This window comes from Leptosomus discolor, chromosome 19 (assembly GCF_034619465.1).
Source record: "Leptosomus discolor isolate bLepDis1 chromosome 19, bLepDis1.hap2, whole genome shotgun sequence".
NCBI classification, from domain to species: domain Eukaryota; kingdom Metazoa; phylum Chordata; class Aves; order Leptosomiformes; family Leptosomidae; genus Leptosomus; species Leptosomus discolor.
In genome coordinates, this window is record NC_141409.1 from 7,053,940 (window position 1) to 7,079,764 (window position 25,825).

The window sequence follows — 25,825 nt, forward strand, 5'->3', positions numbered from 1 at the left end:
GGGAAAACTCATGTTGACAGCATATTACCTTCCAAGAAAATCAGCCATGGCAAAACAGGAAAAAACAGAAACCAGAGAAGAGGAGCTGTATATACTGTCAAGAGCCTCTCATTTCTTTAGCCCTTTATCAAAGGACCTCAGTCATCCATCAGAAGGGTCCGGCCATCGCCAAACCACGGTGCAACTCGCTGTGAATGTCATTGCTACTGACAGCAGCCCCACACATGCTGGGCAGCAGTGGGAGGCGAAGGCGGGATCCAGCCAGGCCCCACTGCCTTATCTGAGGGATGCAAACACAAACAGCCTTGCTGGAAAAAGCAGCCGACTTTGGGTTGATTTTGGCAATAGCACCAACTACCAAACCAGGTTTTCCTTCCAACAGCAGGGCTGTTTGTGCGCTGAGACACTTTTGGAAAGCCATATGCTTTCCAAACACACACACGCAGCAGCTTCCCAGTGCCTTTTTCTTTTTCCTGCGGGTCTTTGCCCATCAAAATTGCACCAAGTCAGGTCAAAACCCAGAGGCAGCTCAGCCTCAGCAGCCGAACTCAATGGCAACGCAGACACCACCAGCTCTGCCTACACCGGTTCCCCAGGAGAGTGAGAAATGCTGCAATAATCCAAAATAACACAGGCCAAAAGCAGCTTTTTGTTCGCAGGCTGGTGGAGTGCCGGCTCCAGCTGCCTCGGCAGCAATGGGGGAGGGCTGGTTCTCTTGCTGACAGGGGCGCAGAGCTGAGCCCGCCTGCTGCAAAGCCACCCCCGAGTGCGTGATAAGGCACAACGGGGCAGATACAGAAGACCCCTCCCAAAAGGATCATTTCCCTGTGGGCCCTGCCTCCCCCAAACCACCACAGAGATTTCTGGGGAGGGACAACGGCGCAGTTCAGGGGAGCAGCATCACACATCGTGTCCCCCCCACCCGCCCCCAAGCCACCCTTATTGCACCCAGCGTGGCTTGTGCATCCGCCTGGCTGATGCAACCCAAAAATGCCCTAAAGCCCCTTTGGTCGGCAGCGGAGGAGAATCAGACAGCAGCATTAAAACCTACTGCCTAGCGCAGCGTCAAGGTTTGACATGATGATGTACCAGACTATGAAAACCCGAGGCTTAATTTAAAACACACTTTGTTGTCCCAATAGCAGACGGGTTCAAAAAGGTGAGAATAGTCCACAGCCAGAAAAGGAAAGCGATAACAAACATCTACGTTAGACTCTGGGAACACAGCAAAGATGATGAGCACTACGGAAGACGATCAGGGAACATTATCCTGGTTCCTAGCCAGAGAGCGCCAGGGTTTTTGGAGCCTTTATTCAGATTTCTCAAGCAAATGTTTTGCTTTTGAAGGTAACCTTCAAAACCACCTTACCGAGAGCTTTTGCAAACACAAAGGAATGAATACAGGAGGATGAACCCCAGAGCTGCCTCACATAGGGCTGCTCAGCCGCAGCTGGAGGGATTGTGTTGAGGTTGGGATAACACCATCAGCAACGGAAGCCAAGAGCAAAGACCTCTCAGGGATGGGGCACTGGTTCCAGCTCCAACTCCTGGCTCTCCCCAACTTGCTATAGTCAGTCACTCTTGCTTTGCCTCAGTTTCCCCATCCACAGGGTTTTCACTTGCCTCTCTCAGGGCCTCCAAGCCCTGCTCATCTCTGCCTCTTGTTTCCCATTTCTAAATCATTGCGGTTTCCCTTCCCTCCCCAAAAAGCACCATGCAACAGCTCAAAGTACTTGGCTATCACTGATAAAAGCCACCACCTTTGCTTGTGAAGGTGTTGACAGGCTTTAATTAACAGCCCAATGATGTTTCGAGATTCAGGAATATAGGCACTATAAAAGTGTGTATCACTGCCACACGTTACTCCTTCAAGCAAAAAAAAACCCAAGCAAACACCGCTCCCTTCATGAGCAGCATTTTACCTTTACTTTTCATTGTTTAGAGGCAGGTGGAGTGAAAAATAAGGTTACAGTTTGCTACAGCAAGGGACACACCGCTGTACAGGAGACACAGATTTAATATGCAGTTTCAGTTAGCTGCCACCCTGAATTGATTAATTATGCAAAAGTCATAGGTTACTAATAAACTGGAGAATAGTTATTTCTGGTTTTTATTGTACTGGATACAAGCCGTGGCTGTAATCAGCACCAACACCACCAAGAACGTGCCAGGTTTGCAGAACCCAGGGAGCGCAGTGCCCTGCGACCCTCCACACAGCCACTGGCTCCCCGAGCTCAGCAGTGCCCAGCGCCAGTGCCCCCAGCCCACAATCCCCAGTAGGGACCTCATTTTCCAAATCCAACCCCCAAAGCTTTACCCTGCAAACTCCAACAACATCCCAGCCTGAGCCAGGTCTGGCACGACACCATATCCCTGCATCTCCCATCCCCTCCTGGTACTCAAGGAGGGCTCATTCTGGTGTAAAAATAATTTCTCAAATTATTTTTTCACATCTGTTCAGATTTGCAGTGTTTTAAGTCTTTGCACATATTTTAAGCATGATTACTTCTCCCATCCAAGCCACTTAATGAATGAATAATTTAAATACAGGTGAAATATTTACAAATGGCAAAAGAAGAAAACGCTATGAAATGCATGAAGATGTCCATATGAAACCACATTTGCTGGGGACATCCTGAAAGAGTGTAAATCCTAAACAAAGCCACCTGCTCACTGGGAGTGAAATGGAAAACCCAGGATGCACATTTTTTGTTAGAAGAATGTGCAGCTGAAAGAGTGAGCTGTGAAGTGCCAGGGATGCTGTTTATTGTCCTGCTTCAAAACCATCCCCAGGGAGACAGCCATTTTCTATTCTCTAGACTTAAATATACATAACCTGCAGGTACTGTTAGGTTTTTGGGTACTAGTATTGCCCTGGCAGTGCTGGGAGCCAGAGGTGCAGCCCCAGTGTGGTTTCTGCAGCGCAGTGCCCCAGGGCTGAAGCCAACAGCCTCGTGTGAACCACGCAAACACAGAGCTCAGAGAACCTCACCTCCCAAACACCCCATCGGTGTCCTGCTGGATTTAAAACAGCAGTAACGATGCCAGGCTTGGAGCACCTCCTGCCATTTGTTGGCAGAGGCAAAGCGAGATGCCCTCACCTCCTCCCTCCATCATCTGCACCCTCAGTGCCCCCCTGCACAAGGCGAGCAGCCCAAAAGCCCTACCAGTCCGAGGCTGGAGGCACTCACTTCTTGAGTACCAAACGCTTGCAATTACACTGGGTTTACACCAACATAATCTCACTTCACACCAGTCTGACTTCCCAAGCAGTAGAACAGCACCAACTCAATATCCCATTCGTTTGCACAGAGGGGATGAAGCTAGGCTATTCACAACAGCAGCCCATTCCTGGAAAGGCTCCATTTTGGTATTAATTTAGCAGTTTCCCCCCCCTCTCCCTATACTTTCTTCCCAAATTCACACCCTACCTTCTCTCCCTTTTCCTTCATTTCCCCTTCTCAATACCTCTGCAGGCACCATTTGACAACACAGGAATAAAAGGATCAGGCAGCAGGTTTAAAAATCTATCCAAGGCCATTTCCTTTCCCCTTGTAATTAAATTGCGGCACTCATTGTCAGGTGATGTTCTGGGAGCCAGAAATACCTATGGCTTCAAAGGAGGACCTGGATAAGCTCACAGAGGACAGGTCTGCTGGTAGCTGTTAAACACAGATCTGGAGGAAGGATCCTGATGAGAAAGTCTCCGAAACACTGGCTGCAAAAAAATCAGGATTATGCCCTGTCCTCTTGGCATCTTCTGGCCAGTCTTGGATGGGCAAAGCTTTGCTCAGACCCAGCCTGGCAGTTTTGATTTTCTCCCCTTTTCCACTGCTCGGGGATGGTTGCAGCTCCAGTCCGCCGCCCAAACACACAAATCCCCCCTAAAGGGTCAGACACAGCTATTTCCACGGGGAATCTTTTATTACTACAGCCAAAGGTGCAGCTGTGCTGCACCACTGCTCCTTCCCTTCCCCCCCGAGAAGATACTTCATCCCATCAGTACGATCCACCGGTGGGTTAAACCTCTCCCAGCAACAGGACGGAGGTCAGGACAGTGCTGTCTGAGCACGGGATACAGGACAACAAGAGCATCTCTGAGCCTCGCCACAAGCTGCCATCTGCTTAAAGAGAAGGTCCTATTTAACTCAGCCCTTGTAAAGCAGTTTACTGAGCTCCAGCCTGTCCCTTCCACATCTGATGCCACCATCTCAGTATGGTCAACTCTTGCCCTGGACTGGTTTTTGCATGCTCCTCACTTGGGTAGCTGGGTGCAACCAAGCTGACACGGTGAATGCATGAACTGTTACCCCAGTGTAAGGATGCTGTTGCCTCCAACCGTGGCAGGCAGCCTGCCTTCACCCCATGGTCTGCAGCAGATCTGAAAGGGCAGAGGCTGGTTGGGCTCTCCCACAGGGAGCGGAGGAACATCTGCCATGGGCTAAGAGCTCCTGCAAGAACAGGATCAGAGAGCAGCTGATGCACTGTAAGTTCTTAAGGAGAGGTGTGCTGCCAAGTCCTAGGATTCATTCGCATCTGGACAGCACTCAGCACAAAATAATAGCCAACTCTTGTATTACGAAGGTGCATTAAAGTGCTCAGACCTGTAATTTACCCCCACTGGAGGCTACAATGCAAAGCCAAAGTGGTAGGAAGAAGATATCTGCCTACTTCAAAAAAATTGCATATACATATAGAAGCATCTTCTGTTATTTTGCATTCATTACTGAGTACATCAGATGCAGGGCACTTGCAGACTCCATCAAGCTCAGGGCACTGCAGAGTCGGGCATGCTGCTGGTGAAGGGAACAGCATCGTTCACATTAATGCTGTTAAGAGCTTTATACAAGTCACTTGTGCTGTTCCATAAAAGGATTGTATGGGTCAACAGGGTGGAAAAGACAAGCATTTCTCAATGCTTACACATCACTTGTAATATCATTAAAAGATTAAACATACTTGTTGAGGAAAATGAAATCAAATTAAATCTCTTATCACTTGGAAAGAAGTACAAAGCCAAGGTCCCACCTCTCGGGGTCACCAGCAGCCACACAAGCACTTTTCATTGGCGTGAAACAGGGAGACTTGGGGTTTCAGCCAAACCCAAGCTCAGCCCACACCACCTCACCCCTCTGCCTTCTCTCCGCGTTTTCAAGGGGACACAGCATCACTCCCCACTCCACAGCCCTCCTACCCAACGTGAGCAAAACCCCACCTTAGCTCCTCTCCTTCAGCTAACCCACAGCCAGGACTCTCAGGCCTTAAACAAATGCAAAGGCTGCTCGCTCCTGGGATTAGTTATTTTCATTCCTTCCCTGCACCTGCAGTCAAACACACACATATTTGGTTTCTGAGGGTTTCCTGAAAGCTCCTCCGTGCAGTGCAAGCACTGAGCAATTTTGTTGCTTTCCCTTCATTTTTGATGCTAAACAAGTTATCAACCTGTGCAGCGAGCTTTGAACCAGCTCATTCCCCAGTAAACGTGCATCAGAGAAGGCAGACTCACAGGTGTACAGCTGTCTCGGGAGACTAAAGGATCAAATCCTGTAAACGTTAGCAAAAAAAAATAAAAGATGGATTCTCATTAACCTTGTATTCCTCCTGCACTGGGAGATCCCCGGCTCGTGGCACCACCGGGGCTCAGAGCAGGGCAAAATACCAGAGGAGATCCCATCGATGAGACAAGATGATGTCAGGAGAAGCAGGAATGGTCCAGTAGTTATTAAGAACCAGGTTATAAGGCAGAAAGCTGCACAGGAGGGATTACACAGCTGCAGATAAAGAATTACTCCTATATAACAATAACTTTCATATGCAGACAAACCCTTCGGGTCTCTTACTAAGCAGAATGTGTGCAAAGAAGAATGTGGCCCCAAAAGTTTACGATATAAGAAGCTACAGTAACTTCAAATAGACCAAATAAATGCTTGAGGATTAAAATATCAACAGTTAAAAAATGGATCCAAGCCTTTTAATTAATTTGAAAATAGTTTTGTTGGCATTTTACTTTAGTTGGTTAGATTTTCCCACTAATATTTCCACAAACATCTGCAACCATATAAATATTCCATGTTTCTGTTTGAAAAATCTCCGTATTTTTTACCACCCAGTGTGTGACACAGCCAGCCCAGCTCGGGGCTTAGAGACAAACAGGATGAAATTTAACTTTGGCAAATACCTCCACAACAGCCCACAGCAACCCTGGCAGCTCATACCCTCCTTACAGCCGCACTTTCTGCAGCACCTCCCAGGAAATTTAATGTTTTTGTCAGCAAAATGCTTCTGTGCGAAGATCAAGCCACCTCACACGGGACAGGGCTGGGAATTTATTAGCGAACTTCAATTTTAGTATCTATCGACCGTGTCCTAGCAGAGAAAGGGATTAAAAAAAGCTGTATGAATAATATGAGCTATAATCATCTGTTTAAGTCTCCGTGTGCTCAGATCCCTGCGAAAAGTAATTAAAGTCACAAACTTTGCTCGGTGCTTTGGGGAATTGCAGCTAATGAACGAAAGTGTTAATTTATACAGGAGCTTTAAAGCCGCTGCAGAGAAAAACTGTGAGCAAGAATCATCCTTTTAACTGTTTGCATTTGGGCTCTAAAGTTGTGTTGCATGAATAACCAGCACGAAAACAGGGGTTAGGAGATGAGCTCCAATGAACCCCTGCGTTTACCGCTCCCCCAGCGAGGCTCCCAGCACGCAGCCAGGGCTGGTACTTCCCTGGGCAAGCGAAGGGGTCAGGTTTTAGCTCAGGCTGGCTCCTCCAGTCCAGCTCCAGGCTCCTGCACAGGCTTGCACGCGCTTGAAAAATCCAAGTTACTCTGCTGAGACAAAACTGGCAGGTGACACCAGCCCAGGCTCAGAGCCGTGCAGGAGGAGGTTTGCCCACGTCCCAGGGACGTACCGAATTCCTTCCTCAGCTTTCAAAAGCCAGAAACTTTTAGATGCAGTGAACATCCAAACCTTTCAAGAGCTGCCTCCCTCCGTACAGCCTCAAGATGTGCTGATGTGCCGTGACATCTGGGGAGGGAAAGGCCGCCTCACTGAAAGCTGGGCAAAGCAAAGCTTTTGTGCATCCTTCTCGCTCAGCGACAAGCTGCAGACTCCTCCAGGTGACACCTCGGGCAGGGCACGGTAACACCTTTCGCTTAAAGAACAGCCAGGTCGGCTGCTCCAACTTGTTGCCGTAGAGATAAAGCAAAACTTTCTGGTCCTGATGCACTTGACAGCACCCAGTTGCCCAGCTGCGGCCGGAGGCGCTGCCGGTCCAACGGCCACAGACCTTCCTTCGCAGCCGCCCGGCTGAGAGCAGATGCTCCAGCGGGACAGCCCAGCCTGCACAGCCACCCTCCTCCTCCCCAGCCGAGCTGTTGCAGATGTCCCTCCCGAGCAATTCACACCCTGACAGCACCAGCACACTCCCTGACACCTTTTGCAGGCTGCCAAGGTCAGGCAGCAGTAACAGCCAGGTGCAGAGTTTAAGAACCCCCCCCTCTGTCCCCTTTCCTAGGGATTAGTTGACCCAACCCATGGGTGCTGGTCAGGCACCTGCAGGAACAGGCTCACACACCACTAAAAAGGGGTAACAGAAACAAGGTGCTACTGGGTGGCTCCTCCGGCACTGTAACTGGTGCTGCTGGAAGGTGAGCCGTAGGGGATAAAGCAGCTGAACAAGGCAAAGCAAACAGGAAAGAAATATAAAAGCAAAGAGCAGGATATAAAATGCAAAAGGCAGCAGGCTGGTGGAAGGGAGGAAAGGGAAAACCAGTTCTGCAACACCCGTCTTCCACCAGTACAAAGACAACTTGCACCAAACCATCTGATCGCTGCCCGGCCAGACACACTGGGAAGCTCAGCTCAGCATTTGGCACGCCACGTTAGCCTTCGTGCCCAGCTACGCTAACTGCTGAAACAGCAGGAACCCTCCGACCCTGCTGAATGCCCCGTGGTGCTGCTGGGTCTGTACGGGAGAGCTCCGTCCTCAAGCCACCTTCTTCTGGCATTAATTGGTTGTGACTGATTCAGATGCTGTTGATGCTGGTACAAATCAGTGCAAAACACTCAGGTGTCCTCAGCCAAGGCTCCCAAGGGCTCTGCCTTATTAAAAGCATCTTTAACAAGCTCCCATCCATCAGCTGCCCACCCAGGATGGCGGGCACAGCCATTAGCGTCATCCCACAGCACCTAATGGGTCTCCTGCTGAGAAGCAGAGGCCTCCAGCAGAGGATGGGGAACAGGCAGTGGAAACTTCTTAAACCATCACAGCTGGTCTTGTTCTCGTTCACTGCAGTAGAGGAGAGGACTTTCTCACTGCCAAGAGCCATCAATGAAGGTAAACCTTCATGCAGGTGGCCACACAGGACCCAGAATACAGGAGTTTTGACACTTGAGTAGCAATATAGAAAATCTGAAAGCTGCGCTCTCTATCTTTGCTCCTTTATGTCACATCAAGGCTCACCCACCAGCCATGGTGCAGAGACTATGCCAGCGCAGGGTTGAAGAGCCCAGTCCATGGGCTCACACCACAGGCTGCCGGCTTGCTCCTCCGCCCAGACAATGACCCACCCCTTAATGGACCAGCAGCTTCTCCCAGCTCCCCCAGCACAGCAGGCACTCACCACACCATGGCTGCCACCACTCACAGGAACCCAACTGACAACTGCAAACCAAGGCTGCCCTTCCCCAGGTGGACATGGGACGCTCATCTGACAGATTCATAGAAGATGTAGCATTTGTTTATTTTGACTTTTTTTTTTTAAAGCAGCTACTACTGCAGATAAGGCAGCCCCACACAACAGCAGCATGGTAGCAAGACAAGCCACACTTACAGTGAGTCCTTGCTGGATGCTTCTGCCTTTTCCCTGCATGCCTGCTGTGCCAACACGAGCACCCTGGTCCTCTGAAGCTGGCACACAACTCCTGGCCTGACTTTACCACCTTCTTTCCCTTCACTTTACCAGCTCTGACCATCACCCAGTGAACATTACGACCCATTAAGGCAGCATCCTGCTAGCAGGAGAGCTGCATGCTGGGAAGTTAAACACCACAAGTGATTTCTCCTTGCTTGAATTAACAAATAAAAACTTCCTTGCAAAGAATTCTGATAAGATGCAGATTACAGCCACCAGATACTTTAAATACATAGCAGTTGAGGAAGGCATCACCAGACCTGCACTCTCCGTGCCTCCATTGCTAAGACGGTTACAAACTGCAAGTCAAGAAAGGGAAATCTTCAACCCCAAAACTCCAGCTGAATCACACAGAGGAAGACACCTTTGCTCCACTAACAAAGCCAGGGCTTGCCTCCCCCTCTTTATCCAAGAGCCTTTTTTTTTTTTTTTTTTTGCACAAATGCAGTAGTTCTTGCTTGTTCATCCCACCCCAGGCTGCCAGGGCTCCGCTCCCAGGGAAGCTGCACAGGCTGCAAAGCAGGGACTTTGTCCAGCTTGCAAGGAACTAATCTGCCCAGCTACAGGAGCTGCCTCCTGCCTGCACATTTGTCTGACAATTAAGTTACTTAAAACCAAAATACATTGCTGCAGGGTGTGCAGCCTTCCAAAGCCTTTTCCCCCCTGGACCTTGCCTGCTGACAGCGCCTGCAGATGCAGTAGCTCCTCTTCTCCTGAATCACCACCATTAACTCCTTGTGCTGCTCTCAGTGTCAAATTCAGCTTCGGCATGAACAGACGTGACCTCCAACCTCCTCCTTCCAGAGCACCCTAGACCCAGCTCGGTGCCAAGCACCCACTGAACTACCCACCCCGGGAGCTACGTGGGTGCAGGTGAGTGGGGTTTGCTGTCCTGGGCCATCGCTGCCCCAGGTCCATGGGTGTGCCCACACTGCCTTTGAGAAGAGAAGGGAACGGCCAAGTTCAGGCTGCTGTAAAGCCATTTCTTGCTTCGTACAGAAACCATAGAATAGGCGATAACACATCGGCTTCAGCACCATCAGCTGCTGTGGCTGAACCCTGCGCCAAAGGGAGGCGAGCTGCTGGGGACTGTGACAGCCAACATCCCTCCATGTAGCTACATCACAGAGCTTGGACCTTTGGGGAGGTTTCCCAGTGAGGTGGCGAACACACATGGCTGATCTCACTGCAAAACGCATCTTTTTTGTGTAGCAAAGACATAACCCAATTTCTTTATACTAGGTGTGGCCATGGTGTAACCAGGTGCTCTGCTGATGTACAGAGCGAGCTGTAGCTTTCCCTCGCCACTGACACCGGGCAGAGTTACCAAAGCTCTGTCCAACACAGGATGGATGTGGTAAGAAGTCATCCTTCCTTTCTCTCTCATTTAAAGCAGTCACACTGGGAGGGGAAGACAGAACAAAAACATGGAGATGCTAACAGCAACAGCACAGGCACGCAATTAATCCATAATTCAATATAAAAATGCTGGGAACTGCATCCTCCTCTGGCAAGGCAACAGTGAGAGGCAGAAGAGCGCTCCACATCTCCTGGAAGCAGCAGATGCTCCCTCAGACAGCTGCCATGGCCACCCAGCCAGCTTTGGGGCATGCACAACCTCTGGAAGGTTGTCTTCACCTTTTGGGGCAGCACAAGTATCACACTCAGGTGTCTCTCTGAGCAAGCACAAGTGCTTTTTAAACTGCTCTGTAATTCCCCAAGATGAGAGATGCATTCAAAGGGAGACTTCAGACATCCACAAGAAGTGGAAGATGAACCAAAGGGGTTCACATTGCTGCAAGACAAGAAACAAGGTCAGACCCTGAGCCCCAACTTGGGGAAGGACCCGCTCCTCCAACGCACCCCATGGATCACAGGACCAGGCTGACCTGTCCCCCCACCCCATGTCACCAGATAATCCCCTGGCTGCACGGGTGCTTCCATGATGGACCACCACAGCCCCTCTCCGCCCGGTGCCCAGCTCCTCCAGAGCAGACCTCCCTCCCATGGCAGTTAAGATGAACAAAAGCCAACAGCAACAGGAGCAACTCTCTTTAAAGCCTTTCAAGACAAAACTGCTGAAGGGGCTCACCCATGTCTTCTCAGCTGTTTTAGCATGAAGTGATGCTCTCCATAGACACAGGGCAGGAGGCCACCACGCACAGCTCTGCACACAGGGCAGCAAGAGGCATTTGTACAACTTTTTTTGCCTTTTTTTAAGGACGACGAGAGGGCAGGCTTGCTTTAGAGCGTTTTAAGCTATTTTATGTTTAAGCCTGTGGAGAAAATTTGGAATGAAAACTTTCATCAGTAACCCCAGCAGGTGCCCAGGGCAGTTCCTTTTAAGATTCAGCTCCTCCACTGGAGGAGCACAAGGACCGACACAGACAAAGGCTTCTTTTATCCATGGCGTCAACAAACACTTACTGAAAGTGTTAATAAAAAGAAGCTTTACAGAACTTGAGTTAAGACCCCTGTCCTTCTCAACTCATTGCATTTTCAAGCTTGGAGATGAAGCAAACCTCCCAACATCCCAGGATTCATTCCCAATACACTTTCCTAATTTTTTTCCTACTCTAAATAAACATATTTAAAAGCAGACTTTTATTCAGCACAAACAGCAAAGTATCTTTCTTCCTTTCTCATTCTCTTTAAAGGCTGTGAAGAGGAATGGCAAGCGGACTTGAAGAGAAGAAAACCTTTTGACAGTCTGAAGCCAGCAAGTCCCAGTTCTCTTGCTGCTCCCGAGCCTGGTTCCAAGTTTAATAAAGGTGTTTTGTCTCCTTGCTTAATAAGTGGAATTACCATAGCAGAAACTCCAGCAGGAGAGAGGGACAGCGCAAAGCATGAGTAATCACAACTGGTTTCGGGCAGGTTTTGCCATTTGGGTCCTGTTTCAAGGTTATGATGACATAGCGCTACGGGCTAATTTGGAGTTACCATAAGTCTTGCCAGACAAGGAGTTGTAAGTTATAACGTGCTGCAAGCAGGGAGAGCTGCTGGGATAGAGCAAGGAAAACGCCTTCTGAGCTGGAAAGAGGGGCTTCCTGCTCCATAAGTTTTATTCCCTTACAAAATAAGGCAGCCTTGTACTTGCCCTGCTAAACTTTGATGAGACACAGTGCTGTATTTACCACCAGCTCACATCGGGTGACTTTAACTGCCCCTTTGAGAACTTGTTTTCATCCAGCACCAGCTGAACTGGGTTGCAGATACTGCAACGAGAAAAAAATTGCTGGCAAATCCATGGACGAGAAGTTAAGCTTTCCAAGAGGGAACTGATATGGGCCAGGGCACATCACAGAAAGAGACACCTGGATGGAGAAAGCTGTCACTTATCACTGGAAACGGAGAACTGCAGCAGATCCGCTATCATCTGCTGGGGGACCTGCAGAGCAGGAGCAGACACCAGCAGGGGACAGCTCGGTGCATCTAAGCTACACTCCAAACCCTTCTCCATCAACTCTGCAGATTTAGAGAGCACAAATCCCCCACGCACACAGCACAGGGGCAGAGTCCACCCACCAGGGCTTCCTGAGGGCAGCTGCCAGCCCCTGCCTCCCGCTCGCCTTCCCTGTAAACCCCCGAGCCCTGCAGCAGATTAATGACTTCAATTACAGCTGCACTTCGGCTTTTAATTTCTCTCTCCTTAGCACTGTGCTGCTGCCGACACTGACAGACACTGCAGCTCCTTCCAGTCCTGGCTCCTGCCTCAGCCACGAGGTATTGCCTGTATTTATTTCTAGCAATAGCTCACCTTCAAAAGGAAAATGTTTCCATTAAACAGCACAAGTTCAGCAACTGCAAATAAACAGGGACTTAAAGTCTAAGCCAATTGTCTGAAACCTCCACAATAAACACTGGGCCATCCAGTGGAGTACAACAGGTAGCAGCCCTGTCCCACAGAACAGACAAATCCTCTTTAAATAGGCAAAACCCTTAAAAGCGTGACGGGAAGGATGGAGGCAGCCAGGCACGAGGGCTTCAGGCATCCTGCGCAGCGCTGCCCGTCTCGCCCACAGCTTCGGCACTAAGCTAACACCAAGTCCGAGCCAAGATGCTAAACCCAAACTGCTGATTCACAGGCTCAGAGCCGAGCCCCCAACAGCACCACCACTTGCAACCAGGACGGCAGCACCAAGGGGGAATTACCCTCGGCACAGGCAGCGCGCTCAGCCTTGGGCTGGCAAAACCAAGCCTGATTCAAGTCAAAGAGATGCTCAAAAACCACAGTTTCCTCTGTAGCCAGTGGGTCAGCTAGAAGACATTTGTTGACTTTTCTATCCCGACCATTTCCCAATTTGAGTTTTATGACTGCTTTGGTACTGCAGGAGGAGGAGCAGTGCCTCCTCTTCTGCCAGCTCCACTGCTGAAGAGAAACCCTGCAAAAAGAGCATCCAAGTCCCATCTGCAAAGAGGCATCCAAAATCCTACCAAATACAAGGGAGCTGCAAGTACCCGACAACCGTGGCAGTGCAGAGAGGCTCTACTTCAATGTGGCCAATATTGCACACACTGTTAAATAATACCTGGTATTACACCTGCCTATAGGTGGGAGAGGTATCAGCTCTAAGGCAAGGGCCACCTAGCTCACATACGTTCATGACAGTGGACACTAGGAATGACCCTCAGAGGGATCACAAAGCGATGGGTGGTGGAACAGAGAGAGGAAAGCACTGACTCCCCAGCCCACAAGCTTGAACTCACCATCTACACACGTACTGGGAAGCTTTTAAGGGGCTTGCTAACCAAAGATTGGTGACAGCCATTGCTCCAGGCACTCCCAACACCAAACTGGGGTGCTGAGGGGACAGGCTCTCTCCTGGGCTCAGCAGGACTACCTCTCCCTCCATCCCACCCCAAAGCTTGCTGTCTTCTGCAGTGAAGCCAGCACTGCCCTCATACCCAACTGCTCCTTCAGAGCTCAGTCCATCTCTTGTTTATTTTTCATTTTAAATGGATTAGACATGTACAAAAACCTCCCTTGAAAAGAAACAACCAAGATGTGAAAAGGATGGGAAGATCCAACTGCAAGGCGTCAGCACTAATCCACGTCAAAGGGCATGCCGTCCACAACTTACTGTAAACTTCCAGGAGGCAATAACAAATGCTCAGAATAAAATAGTTAAGTCCAGACAAATGTTTGTCATTCATTATCTGGAGTCAAGCTTGGATTTCTCAACAACACAGCCAAGTCAAAGCAAGCATGTTAATAATAAAACATCTTTTAGAGGGAGCTACACGCCAGGCGTGCAGCCTGCCCTTGAAGGGAGAAAGGCTGGAGGCAGGTGGAGGCTCTGTTTGCTTTTCTCTGATAACAGGTATTTAGTTTTCTACGTCACTTTGCTTTATCGTAGCCTGAAACCCGGCCGAGCAGCCCAGCTCCACCTCCCCATCTGCTCCCCGCGCCAGCTGGCCCTGTGGCGCAGGGGATGCTGTGCAAGACGTGGTGATGCCATGCAGCCCACTGGCTCCCCCCCAACCCAAACGGGGGGACCCTCAGCCCTGCCCAGGAATTGGGGGTGCATTGCTGGCAAACCCAGTAAGACAGATCTTAACACACCACAGTCGTTTGCCAGGAGGGGAGTGCCAGGAGGTGCGATGGCTGCGCTTGTGTCCAAGTCACCTGGGGAGCTTAAAAAACAAGGCAAATCCCCCCAAATCCTCCCTCAAGAACTGGGACTGGGAAAAAAAAACAACTGGCCACGGCAGGGGAGGGCAGAGCATGAGCTGGGGAGGCTCCGGCAAGGACACCTCCTGTATTGGCACAAAGTGAGCAAACACCCAGCCTAGGCAAGAGCTGGCAGGTCGGCGTGCTCGACTTTAATTCGGATAAGCCTTTTGTTTTGATAAGCAACCTGGAGCAGATTCTCCACTTTCTCTGGATATCCTGGGGTCCTAATTGCATCCCAGCCCCGCTCCCCACACCCATCAGGCTGCGGTTTGGGGTAGGAAGGGGTGCACGGAAATGACACCACCACCCCCCCCCTTCTGCAGCCTCTGCCAGCCTCAGGCATTGCACAAGGCACCGTGCCCTCTTTCCCCATCCAGCAGCACCTCGAAGGTGCCTCGGCCCTATTACTCACACGTCTGCAACCAAGAAGTGTTTCAGGGAAGCAACTCTGCTTGTAGGAGCCATATCTAAAAATTCTGCTTGTTCCCTTGGCACCCAATGCTGTGCATCTCTCCCAATTTTCCCCCCAAATAACTGGCTTGTTGCAGTGCTCAAAGTAGCACATCTCTGTTTTGGTGCAGGAGAAGAACACCAGAAAACCATCTATAATGTTTGCTTTGTTCCCAGTGTCAAAAGGCAAGAGTTATAGCTGATGGGAAAAAATAAATAAAAATATTATTTGTATTATAATAGATATGCATTTTTTATATATATAATCTGCTTTGAAATCTAAGGCAGGAGGAAAACGGAATTATTGAAGTTCTCATGGACCAAGGAGCTTTGAAAAATTCGGAGGGAAGGAACAAAATGTCAAGTTTAAACTGTTTTCAATGGAAAAGTCCATTAAAGGAAAAGAGATCTTTTGCAGAAAGATATATATTTTGCTGATCTTGACAAAAAGCCCTGTTCAGAGGCAGGGGAAAAAAAGCCTTCCTTTAAAGGTTTAACATGGTTTTGCATCTGTACAGCACTGTTCATGAAAGCATCCTCACAAACGTGTTGTTGCTGGAGCACTGTGTGCCCAGGGAGAAGGTGTGTCTGACCACACACTGGGTGCGGGCAGGGGTTAGGAGACAACTCTTGCCTGTACCACAAAAATAAGCAGGTGTTATGAAAGGCAGGGGGGAAAGAAATAAAAAAAAAAAAATCAGCTTCCCCCACTCTGTTTTGCCCCTGGGGAAGGGAAACGCTGATCCTCCAGCTCACAGATGGTCCCTCCTGGAACAACCTCATGGTTTCCACCCCGTTGGCCATGTCTGGCGACGTGGAAGGATTTTGGAAGAAGGGATGAAGGACATCAGATTTCCTCCCCAACAGCAGCGCCAGGAGCACTGCACATGCCGTGCACACCACAGGATGCGGCGGGTATTTCCTGGGATGAAAGATCACCTCCGTCCACCAGTCCCTCCCAAACACATCTCACACCACAGAGGAGGAAGCTGCGGGTTGAGCACACACCTTCCCAGCAATTAAAGTCATTTTTTTAATATCGACCAGTCCCAGCCATCCTGTGACGGGCCACAGAAAAATATTCATTATACCCCCTCCAATTTAGACCAGTTTCTCATTCAGGTGTTGCTAGACCTGAGCCACAGCCAAGCTGAGATCCAGCACATGAGGATGGACTGAGCATCACCTAAATATTTCTAAATCCACCTTCCTCCAAGCTTCAAACAACCGCACACACAGAAATGAATTTAGAGTAATGCCACCAATGAAACACTCAAATTAATAGCAATAAAGTGTAAATGCTCCATGTGATAGCGGCAGAGCCATGCTTGGGAAAACGATCTGTGAAAGCTTAAAAACCAGCACAAGATGAGACCACTGGGGAAAAAAAGCAACAAAACAAACAGTCCATTTCAATATCCTTTTCATAAGGAACCAAAATGAACCCGGGAACACATCAGAGAATAATCATTTAGCACAGATCAAACAGTAGAACTAGCACATTAAAAATACATCCAGCATTAATCAGCCACGCAGAGTTATATGCCATCATTTCCATAAATAATACAGGATCAAAGCAGCCCAAGCAGCACTATCAGTTAATATAGTCAGCCAGTCAGTCAAAATAGAGTAAGGCTGCCTGAAAACTACGACAGTATAATTTGCCAGGAATAAAGCAGATTCATCTGAGAAGTGGCATGACCAGTTAAACGGGTAAAGGTTACCACAACCTCTTAATTATACAGAGGTGATGCCACAAAGGGGGGAAAAAAAAAGGGTTAATGCAGCCTCAAAAAAATTTCTTTTTTTGTTAAAAGCGTGAAGAATATCAATGTGCATCTTGTCTAGTGATAACTCCCTGAAGAGACACGGTGCAGGGAAGAGGTGGTAGGAGCAACCGTACCAGGAGCATCCCCAGTGGCACCAGTCCCACGTCCAGGCTGGCTGGTGATGGCAGGAGCAGGGGTGACCCTGGGGGTGCCAACTAAACCAGAGGCCCTTCCCCAGAGCAAGGGCAGCATTGGAGGGGCTCCCCTTTGCCCAGGAGAAACCATCCCGCCTGCTCAGGGCGAAGGCTCACCACCACTGGCCTTTGAACACACACTCTACCCCTGCAGAGAAGACGCTCGTGTCTCATCAAGCCTTTCGCTGAAGGGCTGCAGAGCCATTTAACTGGCTGATTTTTAAAACAGGCATGTGGAGCAGCACGAGCTATAAATAGCAGAGATGCTTGCTTCGTCATGTTTCTGGTGGCTTATAAGGACAGGGGGCAACTGAATTAAAAATGGTAGAGAGCAACTTGGGCTTCTCTGGTTTCAAGGCCGAGCTGCCTGAAGACAAAAACCTTCCAGGTTTTGCTTTTTTCTTTTTCCAGGCGAAAAGCAAACACCCATCTCATGCTCAGTCTGAATCAGTTACATTTACAAGGCAAATTTTAATTCATACAGCAGGTGTTCAGAAAAAAAAAAATCCTGCTTTAAGCAGCACAAGACCAAACGAAGGCTTTGCGCGAGTTCATGCGGCTCTGGGGAAGCTCCTCATTTACTGAAATAACCGTGTGTGTACAAAGCAGGAGCAGAGACCCCAAAAAAATCTTTTCCAGAGTTGGGGGGGGGAACAGAAGTACTGAAGGGGGTTAAGCAGAGCTATTGCCAAATACAAGGGCTGGCAGCTTGTCTGGCATCGCAACCACGCTGCATTTCATGTGACGAAGGGCAATAGGAATTTTGCATGGGAAGATCCGGATGAGCATCAGCCAGAGGAGGAATTCAGCCTCCAACAAAAGAGCTGCTTTGGGCAGCTCAAACCATCCCCGGCCGATTAGCGCTCCAGCAGCGTGTTTAGATGGTCCATTCTTCCCAGGCAGCTAGGCGCAATCCAGAAAAACCACGTGAGCCAAGCGTCCCCCCTCTGTACTCAGTGTCTTTATTAAATAGCTGGTGAAAACAAGGGGAGCCAGCCAGGCTGTCCCAGACCTGCTCGGCTACAGGACCTCAACTGGTTGGGATATAGGAGAAGCTGGACCATTTTTCCAGCGTTCCCGGCTGTGAAGAAGCAGGGAGAGGAGCCATGGGGGGAGCAAGTGACCCCATCAGAAGAGATGACATCCTCCACTGCTTCTCCAGGAGAGGCAGCTGTGGAGGAGCCAGGACCAACACTGTTGCCATGTTTCTTACTGAATTAGGGAAAAAAAAAAAGAGTTCTGTCCAAACAAATGAGGTTCAATTATTCCAAGTCCAGAATGTCTTGTTCAAAATGCTTCCAGACTGACAAGCTCTGATCCAATAACAAATCCTTCCAGACAAGCCTGCTGGCATTTTGGGAGCATTTACCCCCAAAATGGACCCAGGAGCCCCCAACTCCACACTGGGGATGGCTTTAGCCCCAAGCACAACAAGAACATAGATTTGATGGGAGCCTCAGGCCCAGGACCCCCGAGCTTACTGGAAGTAGCAGCAGCAGCAAACCAAGAACAACCATTTCATTTCAGTCTGACTCAACCCAAAAGTCAAATTTAAAAAAGCAAGTAATTTCCTGTGAACCAGAAATCCCAATTTTTGGCCAGTTTAATGAGACTGAATTGCAACCAGTTCTGTTCTCCCGGGGTGGTGGAGACACATGACCCCCCAAGGCAGGGCAGATGGCTAGACTGCAATCTGGCCTTTAGCTCATAAAACATATTAATATCCCCACCAATTATAAAGTGCCAGACTCTGCACCCCCAGCCCCCTACTCTCACCCAGCGATGCCTCACTGCACACAGCAGCCCTGTTAAGCTCAGACACACAGCACAAGCTGGGGCAGCAAAGCCTGTGGGCTGCCAGGACCCCTGAAGCCAGCCCAAGCCCTTGCTGCAACCTCATTTAAGAGCTCAGTGAAGTCTCAGGTGCAGTCTAGATGCTGCACAGCAATCCAGCTCCTTAACATTTTTTGTTTGTTTGTTTTATTTTAACTACTCAGAGGTAAAGCAGGAGTCCTCCCTTCCAGCCAGACAGCCGCAGAGAATTCCCTGCCTTCAGCACCCGGCATAGGCATGACTTTATTTCTAAGGATAGCAAATGCATCACACCACTGCTAAGGTCTTGGCTGCTTCTTGGAAGCACCAGCGAGCACCTCGGATCTGCAGCAGTGCTTCCTGACAGTCAGCTGGCCTTAGCTCTGCAAATATTAGCAGCAGCACAATGACTTAGCCCAGCGTATTTATAGGCCACAGGCTCTTGTCAAAAAACCTCTGAAATCTTTCCCCTGACTTCAGCAGACTCATGTCCGGGGCCTCTGTTCCTCAGGGACAGCTTGTTCTGTGCTCCTCTGCCCACAGCCGCAGGGTGTGCGAAGTCCTGGATGTCCCTGTCCTTGTGCTGCTCGCCCGCACACAGCTGATGGGCACAGACTTGTTGCCCACCATCACCATCACCCATCTGGGTAGACCCCAAGATGCTGCAGCCACCTCCAAGGCTGCACCAGAGCAGCACGAGGACCACAATCCCCCCCACGATGGGCTTATTCACCCTCTGAGGTTACACCTCAGTGTAGCCCATAAGATGAGCTCCACTGCCAGCCCAGCACCATCGCTCCTTAATCGCAGTGGTACTTTCCCCTCTGGCAAAGCCTGGTCCACGCCATGCCATGGCCAGGATCAAGGCCAAGGTGCAGGAACAGGCAGCCCCAGGAGGGTGGTCCAGGGGCAAAACCAGCCACTGGCCAGGAAACCCATCCCACGCTCGCCCATGCATTTCCCAGCTGTTTGGACAGGCACAACCTTTGCACCCCATGCAAACCCCAGTCTGTGTTGCAAGAGTCCATCTGTCCCCAGCACCCTGACCACCGGGTGCTGTCCCAACTGGCCCAGCCCCCAGGAACCACAAGTACCCTTGCAGAGCCCAAAGGACCACTGGCATTGGGGAATGGGGCCGGGACACCTCCTGCCCACCACACAGCTTCAGGCAAACCACTTTATATTCAGTGTTTCAGCAACTTTGCCTCCCCACAGACTGGTGTTTGGGTATTACCAAGAGCAGCCAGATAAAGAACTTCAACACACCAGACAGTAGCAGACCTATTGTACATATGGTATTTTCCAAGCGGCGGCTCAGTGATGTCATTATGTCCAAATCTCAGCTATCATTTAAAAGAGAAAAAAAAAGCAGCAAAATCCCAGCGCTGTTTCCTGCAGAGGGAAGCTAACAAGAAAGACCTTGGATGCTCTGTAGATCCTCCCAGAAATATCCTGATTTTCATGAGCATCACTCAGTCCAAGAATCTCGAAATCTTGAGTCAGGACAGTTGGATGCATCTGATTCAAGAATGACTCAGATGGGAGCGTGGAGGCAGGAAGGAAGGAAGGCAAGGGAGTAACGTTTTCTGCTGTGGGCACATCCCTTTATTTTAAGCTCAAAGATACAAACCCCACAATTTATTACTTGATTGAAAAAATACCAATCCAAGTAACATGACCATCTTTCTTATTCTCAGCCTTCACGGCTGTAACTTAATTTCCATTTCTTTAAAAAAATTTAAATCCCATCGACATCTTGAAAAGCAAGATATCTCAGTAACCACATTGAGCACAACCCTGAGCCCTCAAATGAAAAAAACTTAAGCTGCCTTTCCAAGCAACAAGCAGGGGGGTCAGCCCCAGCTCACCCTCCCCGGCTCCCCCGCTTGCCCCCCGTTGGGTCGGAGGCAGAGCAGGGATGTTCAGGCAGGTACCCGCATACAAGCCCAGCGCTGAAGGGCAGGACCTGCGCTTGAACCTAAAGAGATGGAGATTTAAGGCTCCAAAAGTCCATTGCAAACATTTAGTCTCACCTACTGCTCAGCCCCAGCCTTGGAAACCCAACCGGCTGCACAGGCATTAAACATTTACGTGCATCCCTGACAGACTCCTGTGACATGCTGAGCATGGGGGGAAAAGCCCATCACAGGGCAAACCTAGCCGGGAAGACCTCTACCAAAGGGTGTAATGGTTGGATGGGAAGGGGGAAGAAGAGGAGTCACCCAGAGCTGCAAGAGGGATGAGCACCAGCAAGATGTCCTGAAACTGCCTTCAGCAACTTGGCTGTTTCTGTCCCACTGGGATCCGAGAGCTCCCAAGCCCTCAGCAAGCACAGCCCTGGTATGGCAGGGTCTGGCTGTTGATGGCTCCATGGCTCAGAGCAAAGTCTTTCCCCTGCAACAACACTGCCAGAGCTGTAGGGACCCTCACAAGACCTGTCCCCACGCTGCCTCTTGCGCACGTGGTGTCAGACCTTTCTCCACACACCCTGTGCAAAAGCAAAACCCTCCAGCTGGGGGATGAAGAAATGAAGCCAGTGCTCACAACCGGGTCCACTCCTCACCCCTCTGCCTCCCCTGCACCCAACCAATTAGCCAGGCCACCCCCCATTGCCCTCGGGGATTCGTCAGGCTCCTTTTTACAAACGAAACCCACCAGCTAAACCCACCCAAAGCCACAGCCACCACCCATTGGGGGGCTCTGGCTGCACCTCCTCCATCTGGGCTGCAAGCATCGCAGCAAGAGATGGCCTCATGCTGGAGGCTGGTGACCCATCCAACATCATTGCACGCCCTGACTCAGCTTTCACCCATTTCCACACCTTCCTGTGGTTAACTGCTCCGAGCCGCCAGGCCACCTGCATTTCCTGCCCTGTGGCTGCAGCAGAAATTCCTTGTTGTCCCCCTCCCACCAGATGCAGAGGTGAGGAGCCAGATTCAGGGTCACATCTGGGACCTGGTGACCCAGGAAGCAAGGTGAAGCACTACAGAAACCACAGGCAGGAGAGCGGGCAACGGCTTTAAAGATCTGAAACACTTACTACAGTCTAAAGATGCCCATATCCAGAGTTTGGGTGCAGCTCTTCTGCTGGCCCAGCCATGGCATGGGGACAGCGAGGCTGTGCAAGGAGGTTTGGGCTTTTCAGCCCACTCGCCTGCTGTGCATGGGGCTGGAAAAGGAGTCAGAACAAACTGTCCTTCAAAGAGACCCATATTGTTGAACACCGCCCTACAGAAATGGGTAGAATAGAGGGGTTTTGTTCTCTAGGCAGGAAAAGTCCAACCAGGACTATGCTGGCCACAGCAGCCGCATCTCTGCTCTGACACCAAGCACCCATCTGAATAGCAGCCCTCCTCAAGTCAGCTTCCCCAGCAATGCCCCAGCTTTTGCTTTAAAATGAGACTATTGTGTATAAAAGGAAGCAGCAGAGTCTCCACGGTGGGTGCTAGAGGCTTTGGCGATAAGGCAGGGGATACTTCTAAGCTTGTCTCCACAAACATGAGGATTAGCAATTTACTTCTCTTCAAAACAAAATCCGGGATTTTAACATGATCACAGGCTTGGAAAGAAAAATAAACATCATGAAACTGGGAAAGGGAAGACAGAGTGGAGCAAGCAGGCAGCTGGGTGGTAGCTGAAGTGCTTCTTAAATCAGAATGAGAAAAATGCATTGAAGTCAGAATTTAAATCTTGCTAGTGCTGAACAACCGCTGAATGTGAGGACTCTCACACCAATTTCTTATCAGTAATAATGCCATCAGCATTAAAGGAAGCCTTTCTAATAACGTGCATGAGAAAAGGCCCATTTGTTTCAAGCAATAAAGCATATAATGCATTAATTACCTACTGAATTGAAAAAGCAATGTTGAAAACATGCTTGAATTAAAGCAAAAGGAGGGTTTCGGCTACATCCATGGTGCCCACTGGTTTTACTATGCCTTGGGTGCTTAATGCCCTTCGAGAGTAAACCTCTGTGCAGCACACCAGTGACACCCAGCAAAACAGGGCAGCACAGAGAAGCCCCCCACAAGACCCACAGAGACCAGCTCCCACGCAGACCACAGCCATGCCACCCACCCGTACCACCTCCACAAGCTCCCACGTCACACTGGGGGATGCTGCCGAGCCCAGCATCTCCTCCCACTGCCACCTCATCCCCCCCAGTGCCCTAAAACCCACCTGACCTGCGTGTGCAGCAGCAATCCCCCATAAACCGGGGTTAATCTCAACCTGCCATGCTAACAAACAACAAATTAGCCTGTTTGAGAAGACACAACCTGCCTGCTCGTTCGCACCCTGGCCATCACCGCAGCGTAAAAGCACCAGAGCGCAATTTTGAGATCAAGTAGTTACAGCCATTAATAATTAGCACTTGAAAACTTCAAAGGGTGATGCTGGTCTCCACAATAAAAGCTCAGCACACCCAGGGATGGTGGGGAAGAGTTCTCATCACCAGTGCTCCCATTTCCCAAGTGAGATGTGAAGCGCAGAGGGGAGGGCAGCCCGCGGGGGGATCAGTGGCAGCACTGGGAATAGACACAAAACCTCCTGACACCTCCCATGGCAGGAGACGTAAAAGGACGTTATGTGAGCTCACACATGGAGATCCGAGAGCATCCCAAAGCCGTTGCCAAACCAGTCACCTCATGCCTTGCAATACCCTCGCACGACACTTGTCATTTGTCCCGTGCGAGAGGGATGCTCTTGACAAAACCATTGGAGCCCAAGATGGGAGAAGTGATGCCTTTGACACCGACAAACAAACACAACACAAGGTCAGACAGGGAAATAGGTGCTCAACGCAACTCAGGGCAGGTACATGCATCCCCTGCTTGGCGCTCCGAGGGTGGCACCACACTGCACGTGCCAGGTGAGTCGCTGAGCTGATAGTGGCATGACAGGGAAAATTGCTTTTGCTTTAAGAAAACTCAACCCCTCCTATCTTTATCAGCAATTCCTAATCTTAAGCCATTCTGTCTCTTCCTGAGAAAGTAAAGACAGAAACCTCTATGGAAAAAAAAAAGGAATTTAAGTCTGAAAACAAGAGACTCCAGATTTTCAGCTCATATTTCCAGCCAAATAAAACAGGTTGATTAATCCACTTGTTCAGACCGCTAAAAGCACCAGAAGAGCAGAGTATACCCCTTTCACATTAGAGGAAGCTCAAGACACTTAAACCAAACATCTTCCAGGCAAGGAGAAAAAATAAACACCAACAAACAAACACATACCAAGAAAAAAGGAAAAAAATCTGTGCTATTGCATGAGTCTGAACATAAAGCTTTGGAAATGCAGAGTGAATCAGAGTTCTCCAGTAAAATAAGTGGACAAAGCTCCATCCACAGACTCCAGAAGAGTTTTGTCTACTTAATAAGTAAACTGGAGTCTCAGCTTTGAAGACCACCAGTGTTTTCATCTCCTGCTGAGTGACCAGCACCATCACCCAGCGCTACACCCAGTGAGAGCTTCACCTGAAAGCACAGCCCTCCAGTCCACCCTTTACCTCCTCCCTCCTCACGCTCTTCATTGATAATTCCATTTATTCCCCTTGCCATAGCACCTTCCTCAGCTCCGATCCCCTCCGACTGTGACAGGGGCAGGATGAGGCCTCGAGCAGGCTGCACCGAGATATGTTCCCCAGAACAGAAACAGCCCACGGTGCTCTTCTCCCCTCGTACACCCACTGGGTCCCACACTAGCGTGGGCTCCTCCTGGCACCCACCAAGCTGCAAAGGTGCCTTCAGACACAGGTGAGAACATGGGCTCCAGCAGCACCAGTAAACCCCGCTCTGCTGCCAGCACGTGGAGGTGGGACACCAGGGCAGCCCTGAGGCTTCCAGAGGGACTTTGCCTCCAAGGTACCACCGAGCAATGCTTGAGGCCAGCGTCCACCCTGCCGGACACTGCCCTGATGCAACGGTGATGGGAAGGACGTGCCTTCGGCTTCTCCGTGGGGAGGACGGTGCACACTGGGGATGGCTACCATGAAGGATGCTTTGGGCACCCACCCTGTTGCTCCCCAAAACCACCAGTAACGCCTGTAACACCACTGGCGCGGCATGGGTTTGGCACACCTGACCCACCAGGCCCCAGCCCGGGGTCAACACAGCCTCGGCACCCCCGCACTCCCATCCGGCCCCGCACCCGAGCCCTGCATGGGTGGGTGGGGGGCGGTGACCCCCACCATGCCCCAGCCCTGCGCTGGGCACATGCTCCCGTGGAGGGGGGGGGGGGGGGGGGAAGGTCCCTCCTCCCGCCCCGCACGGGGGTCACCGCAGCCGGAGGGGGCCCGGGGAGCCGCCGCCCCGTCCCCCACCGCCCCCTGCGAAGCCACCCCCGGCCGCGCCTTTGTCCGCCGGGCGGACGGAGGGAGGGGGCGGCCCCGTCCGGCTCCCCGCCAGAGCCGGTGGCCCCGCTGCCGACGACCCCCGCCCCCGTCACGGACACGCGTGGGCCGCTCACCTGCGGGGCCGCTGCCTGCGGCCACCGCCGCCTCCTCCTCCTCTTCCTCCGCCGCTGCTTCCTCCTCCTCCTCCTCCTCCTCCGGGGGCGGCGGCGGCGGCGGAGAGCTGCTCCGGACGGTCGCGGCGGTGCTGCGGAGCCGGGCCGGCGGCACGGTGCCGGGGCTGCCCTCAGCGGGTCCGCCGCTGCCGCTACCGGGCTCGGAGGGCGGCGCGGCGCTGGAGGGCAGCCCGGCGGCGGCGGCCAAGAGGGCGGCGAGACAGAGCAGGGCGAGCCCGGGCGCGGTCCTCGGCCGGCGCCTCATGCTGCGGCGCGGCGCTCCGCCATTCATTCATTCATCCAGGCGCTCCTTCACCCACCGAGAGGGGCCGGGGAGCGGCGCCGGGCGGCGGCGGGGGCTCCCTCCCTCCCTCCCGCCTCAGCCGGCCATGCCGCGCCGCTGCCGCTCCGAGCGCCCCGCAGGCGGCTCCCGCCGCGCCGCGCCCCGGCCCGGCTGACAGCGCCGCGCCCGCCCCCGCCAATCAGCGCCGCGCCCGCCCCACCTGACGGCAA

General features: G+C 51.1%; 1 protein-coding gene across 1 annotated transcript in view; it reads right to left on the reverse strand.

Annotated features, from left to right (window-relative positions):
* The window catches only part of MEGF9 (multiple EGF like domains 9), a 50,765-nt gene extending 25,161 nt beyond the window's left edge, over positions 1 to 25,604 (reverse strand). The window contains exon 1 of the mRNA XM_086475830.1: positions 25,274 to 25,604. Coding sequence (XP_086331956.1) covers positions 25,274 to 25,604 — 331 coding nt within the window. The remainder of the gene's footprint in view (positions 1 to 25,273) is intronic.
* Between the last annotated feature and the right edge of the window lie 221 nt (positions 25,605 to 25,825).